Source organism: Brachionichthys hirsutus, chromosome 2, assembly GCF_040956055.1.
Source record: "Brachionichthys hirsutus isolate HB-005 chromosome 2, CSIRO-AGI_Bhir_v1, whole genome shotgun sequence".
Classification (NCBI taxonomy): domain Eukaryota; kingdom Metazoa; phylum Chordata; class Actinopteri; order Lophiiformes; family Brachionichthyidae; genus Brachionichthys; species Brachionichthys hirsutus.
This window is the reverse complement of record NC_090898.1, coordinates 17,016,490-17,025,558: the sequence shown is the minus strand read 5'-3', so window position 1 is coordinate 17,025,558 and position 9,069 is coordinate 17,016,490. Positions and strand designations below refer to the sequence as shown.

The following is a 9,069-nucleotide window of genomic DNA, read 5'->3' as shown; positions in this document are numbered from 1 at the left end:
TCAGCTAATCTTTTTCCACAACACAATCGATACAGGAAAGGCTGTGAAAAAGACAAACGAGCAAACGGAACAGTTTGCTCTTAAGACGCTTTGCAGCATTATTCCCGTGACTTGTTCGCGCTCAGCGGTCCAGCATGCTACCAATTTGACATAATTGAGATTCCATCCCCTGCTAACGGGGGCGGAGCTACAGAACCGGCACCAGCGAGGTAATAGCTTGCCTCTGGAGAGTGATATGTTTGGAGGACCAGAAGAACAGCGAGTGTTAGCTTAGCATCGTGTAGCACTGAGGGACTCGGTCCTCAGACGCTGTTTGGGTTGTAGCACAGCATGTTCAGCTGCAGGTTTTCATCCCAGTGTCTGAGGATGATGAAGAGCTGGTTGGCTGCCGCCTTGACGGAGGCCAGGTCTCGGCCTTCCGGGACGTCCTGCGCGCTCAGCCACACGCTGGCCTTGGCCGCTATCATCTCCCACTCGATGAAGTAACCGGCCGAGCAGTGCTCCAGCCAGGCCAGCGCCACGGCCGTGGCCCACAACGCGCTCTCTGGACCCAGCGTCCCTTTCAGCCCCCAGCCGTGCGAGGGTGACTCGGACCTCCCGGACCCCGAGGCCCGTCCACCGTCTACCTGGGCGATGCCTACGTCCCAGGGGCTCCCGGACAGCTGAGGCAGACTGTCCACAGCTCGCTCTGCAGGTTGCCGACATGCTTCTGGCTCGCCCAGAGGTCGAGGTTCGTCATCGGCGCGGCGGCTGCTGCGGTGGCTGCTGAAGGGGGACGTCCACTTTAGCTTGTCCATTGGCACGTTGATGGCGTCACACAGAGCTGCATCCAGAGGAAAGGCTCCGCTGGCCGACTGCAGCAACACCTGGGCGAGAGGTGTTCATCATTTATTGTCCCCAGAGAGGGGAGTGGGGGGCAGGAAACGGTCCGGTCAGCAGCCGGGGCATTCCTTTACTCTCTGACCATCATTAGTTATCAGTTGTGGGTTAGTTTAACTGACTATTGATTTAATCATCAACGATCCCTCATTCTGCTGCTGATCCGGGTCAGAACCCACAACATGCGAGTGCATTTTGCTCCTGTGACTCGAGGCGTCGGTCCGCTACCCACCAGAGGAATGTAGTCTTTGTTCTCGTCCACGTCTCCGATGGAGTCGCCTGACTTGCTGTGAGAGCGACACATAAAGCCTTTGGCAGCTCGAGTCAGGAGACGAGTCCTGCTGAGAGCCAGCCTGACGGAGGAGGAGAGGCAGGGTGAGGGGGGGGGGGGGGGGGGGGGGCACCACGCCGTCACATTTTAATCTAATCCGTACATTCCCACATGGTTGGAATCATAAGAAGGGACCCGGAGTGTGCTAGTCTCGTAGGTTCACCCAAGCAGCTCGATCTCCGTTTGATGGATCGCCACGACTTCATTTCACATCTGCATGACGTGTCGCACAGGTAATTTCACCAGACAGGTGAATTCTTTTCTCATCTACATGTCCAGCCGAGATAAACGGGCTCTTTCAATGCAGGAGGGGGCGGAGCGTTCGGCTCGGGCAAACTTGTAACGCAATGACGTAAAACAATGACTTGTAAGGCAGACCTGTCGCCGGCCGGCCTCCGGACACCTACCTGGCAGAAAAGAGGCTTTCCGTGGACTTCTGTGATTGGTCGGAGGTCACAGATGGACTTCTTTGGGAGACTTGGAGACAGAGACAGAGACAGAGTCAAGTCAGGATGGAGACAGAGGAGGAACACAGAAACAACCACTGGGAGGCGGAGCTGACTGGAGGGCGGTGCTGCCTCACCTCCACAGGTGAACACGTAGCCTTGTGAGTCTGTCGCTGCAGACGGGCTCATTGTTTCAGTACAAGCCACAAAAACCATCTTATATGTCATCGCTTACGAGAAGAGGGACGGAAATGTCAATAATGGCCAGGAAGGAGGAAGAGGATGCTGTGCTGCTCTCACTCACCCTCCCAGCCGCAGGAGGAGGGCGTGCTGCAGGGGGAGGCGCCATCCTCCGGATCTAGCACAGTCATCAAAGGGATTCCGTGTCACCGGGCGCTGCTTTTCAAAGGCCGTGATGATGCAACTCATCTGGATCTGTGCCCGCTGTGAATCTGGTGTCTAACTGGCACCACTGGAACCACTGGAACCAGCTTTTTATTGTAACACTGCTTGTTCTCTCATCGCCGCTGGTGCAGGCGATGAAGACGAGGATTTCTAACAAAGGGTTTGAATAAACCATTCGTTCTCCTGAGTAACGGTTTCTCCTGAGTAACGGTTTATCCTGAGTAACGGTTTCTCCTGAGTAACGGTTTATCCTGAGTAACGGTTTCTCCTGAGTAACGGTTTCTGCTGCGTAACGGTTTCTCCTGAGTAACGGTTTCTGCTGCGTAACGGTTTCTGCTGCGTAACGGTTCCTCCTGAGTAACGGTTCCTCCTGAGTAACGGTTTCTCCTGAGTAACGGTTTCTCCTGAGTAACGGTTTCTGCTGCGTAACGGTTTCTCCTGAGTAACGGTTTCTGCTGCGTAACGGTTCCTCCTGAGTAACGGTTTCTCCTGAGTAACGGTTTCTGCTGCGTAACGGTTTCTGCTGCGTAACGGTTTCTCCTGAGTAACGGTTTCTCCTGAGTAACGGTTTCTCCTGAGTAACGGTTTATCCTGAGTAACGGTTTCTCCTGAGTAACGGTTTCTGCTGAGTAACGGTTTCTGCTGCGTAACGGTTTCTCCTGAGTAACGGTTTCTGCTGCGTAACGGTTTCTGCTGCGTAACGGTTTCTCCTGAGTAACGGTTTCTGCTGCGTAACGGTTTCTCCTGAGTAACGGTTTCTGCTGCGTAACGGTTTCTGCTGCGTAACGGTTTCTCCTGAGTAACGGTTTATCCTGAGTAACGGTTTCTCCTGAGTAACGGTTTCTGCTGAGTAACGGTTTCTGCTGCGTAACGGTTTCTCCTGAGTAACGGTTTCTGCTGCGTAACGGTTTCTCCTGAGTAACGGTTTCTGCTGCGTAACGGTTTCTGCTGCGTAACGGTTTCTCCTGAGTAACGGTTTCTGCTGCGTAACGGTTTCTGCTGCGTAACGGTTTCTCCTGAGTAACGGTTCCTCCTGAGTAACGGTTTCTCCTGAGTAACGGTTTCTGCTGCGTTGTGAGAGAGACGATGAAAGGCGGCCTACTGTTGGGCGCTAGGACGTCCTCGGCGTCCTCTGACATGCCGCCGGACTGCAAGCGACCCAGTCCGGTGGAGTAGCCTCGGGTCTTCCTGCTTCCTGAACGAGAGCCGGAATGTGAGCCCCTCTTCAGACCTTCACCTGGAAATGGAGGGTTTCTGTAGGCTGCAGGTAAACTCGCACTGCGTTGATGGTTTGGTTATTATTTTGCTTTCCTCCACTGGTTGCCTGACAACCGCAAAGATCCTTGAAGTAATAATGCCTGCCAAGAACGACCCCCCATGGTTCCTCAAAGTTTACTCCACGAGGCAAGCCTGCAAGATGGAGTTTATCCTCAGCAGCCACCTCCTCAAATAGAATCCGCCTGGGCTTCATGAATAGTTCAAATTGTGATGGATTCATTCTGATTAGTTGCAGCCTCATGGGTAGTAGGGTAGTGCGGTTAGCGGGAGCTAGCGTAGCATTGCCACTTTCTCAAGCCGGATAAATGCAGAGAGTCGAGTCAGGAACGACATCCGGAGAGAAAACGTGCCAAAATCCCACATCCAAATCGATGTAAACAAGAAAGTGGAACCGGATCGGTCGAGGCTCAACGGCCGCCAGCAGCGTCATTAACCCACGGGACGCTGCTGGCGGCCATTGTTCTTCTGGGAGGAAAGGAGATAAGGAGACCTGGTGGTGGAACCAGGAAGTGCAGAAATGTAGACAGGAAAAGAGTTTAGATAAGAAGAAGTGGGACATTGAGAGGACAGAAGAGGTTAAACAGGAGAACAGGGAGACGAGCCGCAAGGTAGAGGTCAAAGGTCAAACAGAGGTCATCATATGACCTGTATGAAGGTTAGATGTTAAAGTGATGAAGGGTAGAGATGTTGTAACCATGGTTCTCTCGGCACTGGATGGCCCTGGAGGGACAAATCAATCGGTCGCTCCAGAGACGGCCTTCAGCCGTTAGCCACAAGGCTAGCCGCGAGGAGCGCTAAGCTAATGTGGCTGCTTAATGCTGAACGGCAGACACAGAGCGAGACTTACTGGGGTTGATGGAACCAACACATGTCTGCAGGTGCTCGTTGGTGTCCAGGTCGACGGGGACAAACGCCGTGTACTTGCTCAGGATATTGCAGGCCTTGCTGGTGTGGATGGCGTACTGCTGGTACTTCCTCCCACAGCCTGCAGGAGAGTATTACATGAAGTACTAACGGGTTTCATGATATTACTCTGCATACTTTACACCTTTTCCTGTGAGGGCCACATAACTTTTCCCTTCTCTGATGGGGGGGGGGGGGGGGGGGGCTGAACATTTAGGGACTCCCAATGTGGAGGCGGGCTGTAGTTTAGGCTTCGTCTCACCGTGTCACACACGCAATGGCTCTCACACCCAAACTCAGGCTCTCTCAAGAACGACTGGATCAATCAGCTGATCCAATACAGCCGATCAATCAGCTGATCAATCAGCTGATCCGACCAAACAACAAACCTCAAATTATTGTAAGAAATCTGTACGCTGCACGCGTTGGTTTCAAACCCAGGACCTTCTAGGGGTCAAGTGCGCTACCCACTGCACCACCGAGACCTGTTACCCTGTCCAACATTAGGATCAATAGACAGTAGCATTGATGACTTTAGGTTTAGAATCCAGTACGACGTCGCCTGGTCAGAGACACGCCCACTCCACATAAGTCATAATGAAAAATCACAGCGTAGTACAACGCAACAACACGCTAACCGTTAGCATCTAACCGCCGTGGTCTGATATCAACTTATTATTGGACAGGTATGACTTTGGTAACGCCTCAAGCTTCCACACCTATACGGTGGCGTGGTCGGTAGGGTTACCGATTTACAGCCGGAGGAACTGGGAGTGGGGGTGGAGCAGGGGCAGCGGGCCCAGGGCCTTACCTGCTGCCCCTGCTCCATCTCATTCCCGTAGTGGGACTCGAAACCAGGGCCATCTTGCCCCCCTCAACCATGCCACCGTGCTGGTGAGGAAACTCGCCCTGTTATTACAAAGTTATTACTATGAAGGAAGTTGATATTTCAGAAAAAAGGTTCATGGAACATTAACTTTCTGGTCGTCTGTGATCATCAAAAGTGTCCCAAACAAAGGGAAGAATGCTTTTCTTCAGAATATTAATATATTCTTTACTATCAATATTATTTTGAGGAAACAAAAGACCGAATTAATGACCCCTCTTAAAAGCACCGAATACCACTATTGATCCCATCGGCTCGTCATGTTGTATGGAAAGGAAAATAAGCTAATTGTATCTTGGGTCTCTGGTATTGTTCAGGGGGCGGGGCCAAATGTGGAGGTGGGCCATAGTTTGGGGACCCCTGCTTTACACAAATGTTAGCTTTAACAATAGCTTGGCTTTGTAGCGTAGCCCTTATGCTACGTGAAGCTAAAGGTTTCCATTCTCTCTCTCTCTGAGCCTAGGTTCTGTCCAAGGTTTCTGCCTGTTAAGGGAAGTTTTTCCTTGCCTCCTTTGCTCTCGTGGGTCAAGTTGGGTTCTGTGTTTCCCTGCTAATCCTGTAAAGCCTTGAGATGACTTCCTGCTGTAGAAATGAAACTGAATTGAACTGGTGCAGCTTCAAAGGGGCGAACGCGTCGCCAAAGCTGGATTCACTGTGCGAGACATAAAACGGGAGGATGTTCAGGACGCCGTCTCCAAAACGTCCACCCCTTTGTGAGATGAGCTAAGAGTCCTGCTCACCGTTCTCCACCATCCTCTCAAAGTCGTGCGTGATGGATCGTGCAGCCAGGTGGTGGAAGGTCTCATTCCACAGCTCCTCGTGAACCTTCTCCTCGCGTTCCCGGCCGTTCAGGAAGGGCTCGATATCAAAGAGCACCTCCCATCGAGCAGGTTTCCCGCACAGCAGACCGGACACCACGGCCTTGCAGTCACATCGGCGCTGGCTGGCTGCACCCACATCTGTTCTTGGGTTCTCTTGTGGGCTTTCTGCTTCACAGAGCTGGTGGCCATCGCCCTCTGAAACGGCCACAGGAGGATTCAGAGTGAAAGCTTCCGGCGTCAGCGTCAGCGCTGGGTGACCGCCTCCTCGCCTGCCTCCTCGCCTGCCTCCTCGCCTGCCTCCTCGCCTGCCTCCTCGCCTGCCTCCTCGCCTGCCTCCTCGCCTGCCTCCTCGCCTGCCTCCTCGCCTGCCTCCTCGCCTGCCTCCTCGCCTGCCTCCTCGCCTGCCTCCTCGCCTGCCTCCTCGCCTGCCTCCTCGCCTGCCTCCTCGCCTGCCTCCTCGCCTGCCTCCTCGCCTGCCTCCTCACCTGCGTCTCCGCTGCTGTCGGTAGATGATCTGGATCCGTGCTCCCCAGTGGCGTTGCTGATTCCAGCAAGCTGAGCTTTGTCCTGAGGCTCCAAGTGGCCCCCCTGCTGGGGGGGCGGCCTGTCACAGGTGGCAGAGCGCCCTCTGGAGGACGCGGCACACAGGCTCACCAGCTGTGGCTGGAAACAAAAGGGTTATTTCTGTCCAACATCCTGGTCCAATCAGGGATTAATACTTTCAGGAGCTCGCCACTGATTGGATTTAATGTCGTTGCAGCGTTTGAACCCATCAGGCGCTGACATTTATTTAATTAAACTCCATCAGAAAACAATTATTTAACAATCCACAGTTTCCTTCTGCAATCCTCCCGGGTGTGAAAAGCTTCGTGAATTAGGTTATAAACGAAGTCACAGGTCCGAAACGGTTAATTAGGTTATAAACGAAGTCACAGGTCCAAACGGTTAATTAGGTTATAAACAAAGTCACAGGTCCAAACGGTTAATTAGGTTATAAACGAAGTCACAGGTCCAAACGGTTAATTAGGTTATAAACGAAGTCACAGGTCCAAACGGTTAATTAGGTTATAAACTAAGTCACAGGTCCAAACGGTTAATTAGGTTATAAACGAAGTCACAGGTTCAAACGGTTAATTAGGTTATAAACTAAGTCACAGGTCCAAACGGTTAATTAGGTTATAAACGAAGTCACAGGTCCAAACGGTTAATTAGGTTCTAAACGAAGTCACAGGTCCAAACGGTTAATTAGGTTATAAACGAAGTCACAGGTCCGAAACGGTTAATTAGTTTATAAACGAAGTCACAGGTCCAAACGGTTAATTAGGTTATAAACAAAGTCACAGGTCCAAACGGTTAATTAGGTTATAAACAAAGTCACAGGTCCAAACGGTTAATTAGGTTATAAACGAAGTCACAGGTCCAAACGGTTAATTAGGTTATAAACAAAGTCACAGGTCCAAACGGTTAATTAGGTTATAAACAAAGTCACAGGTCCAAACGGTTAATTAGGTTATAAACGAAGTCACAGGTCCAAACGGTTAATTAGGTTATAAACGAAGTCACAGGTCCGAAACGGTTAATTAGTTTATAAACGAAGTCACAGGTCCAAACGGTTAATTAGGTTATAAACAAAGTCACAGGTCCAAACGGTTAATTAGGTTATAAACAAAGTCACAGGTCCGAAACGGTTAATTAGGTTATAAACGAAGTCACAGGTCCAAACGGTTAATTAGGTTATAAACAAAGTCACAGGTCCAAACGGTTAATTAGGTTATAAACAAAGTCACAGGTCCAAACGGTTAATTAGGTTATAAACGAAGTCACAGGTCCGAAACGGTTAATTAGGTTATAAACGAAGTCACAGGTCCGAAACGGTTAATTAGGTTATAAACGAAGTCACAGGTCCAAACGGTTAATTAGGTTATAAACAAAGTCACAGGTCCAAACGGTTAATTAGGTTATAAACGAAGTCACAGGTCCAAACGGTTAATTAGGTTATAAACGAAGTCACAGGTCCAAACGGTTAATTAGGTTATAAACTAAGTCACAGGTCCAAACGGTTAATTAGGTTATAAACGAAGTCACAGGTTCAAACGGTTAATTAGGTTATAAACTAAGTCACAGGTCCAAACGGTTAATTAGGTTATAAACGAAGTCACAGGTCCGAAACGGTTAATTAGTTTATAAACGAAGTCACAGGTCCAAACGGTTAATTAGGTTCTAAACGAAGTCACAGGTCCAAACGGTTAATTAGGTTATAAACAAAGTCACAGGTCCAAACGGTTAATTAGGTTCTAAACGAAGTCACAGGTCCAAACGGTTAATTAGGTTATAAACGAAGTCACAGGTCCGAAACGGTTAATTAGTTTATAAACGAAGTCACAGGTCCAAACGGTTAATTAGGTTATAAACAAAGTCACAGGTCCAAACGGTTAATTAGGTTATAAACAAAGTCACAGGTCCAAACGGTTAATTAGGTTATAAACGAAGTCACAGGTCCAAACGGTTAATTAGGTTATAAACGAAGTCACAGGTCCGAAACGGTTAATTAGTTTATAAACGAAGTCACAGGTCCAAACGGTTAATTAGGTTATAAACAAAGTCACAGGTCCAAACGGTTAATTAGGTTATAAACAAAGTCACAGGTCCGAAACGGTTAATTAGGTTATAAACGAAGTCACAGGTCCAAACGGTTAATTAGGTTATAAACGAAGTCACAGGTCCAAACGGTTAATTAGGTTATAAACGAAGTCACAGGTCCAAACGGTTAATTAGTTTATAAACGAAGTCACAGGTCCAAACGGTTAATTAGGTTATAAACGAAGTCACAGGTCCAAACGGTTAATTAGTTTATAAACGAAGTCACAGGTCCAAACGGTTAATTAGGTTATAAACGAAGTCACAGGTCCGAAACGGTTAATTAGTTTATAAACGAAGTCACAGGTCCAAACGGTTAATTAGGTTATAAACGAAGTCACAGGTCCAAACGGTTAATTAGGTTATAAACGAAGTCACAGGTCCAAACGGTTAATTAGGTTATAAACTAAGTCACAGGTCCAAACGGTTAATTAGGTTATAAACGAAGTCACAGGTCCAAACGGTTAATTAGGTTATAAACGA

General features: G+C 49.2%; 1 protein-coding gene across 1 annotated transcript in view; it reads right to left on the bottom strand.

Annotated features, from left to right (window-relative positions):
* Window positions 1-302: 302 nt before the first annotated feature.
* The window catches only part of vwa5b1 (von Willebrand factor A domain containing 5B1), a 16,409-nt gene continuing 7,642 nt past the window's right edge, over window positions 303-9,069 (bottom strand). The window contains 8 exon segments of the mRNA XM_068743256.1: window positions 303-866; window positions 1,112-1,232; window positions 1,618-1,687; window positions 1,943-2,014; window positions 3,164-3,298; window positions 4,187-4,324; window positions 5,869-6,144; window positions 6,219-6,612. Coding sequence (XP_068599357.1) covers window positions 303-866; window positions 1,112-1,232; window positions 1,618-1,687; window positions 1,943-2,014; window positions 3,164-3,298; window positions 4,187-4,324; window positions 5,869-6,144; window positions 6,219-6,612 — 1,770 coding nt within the window.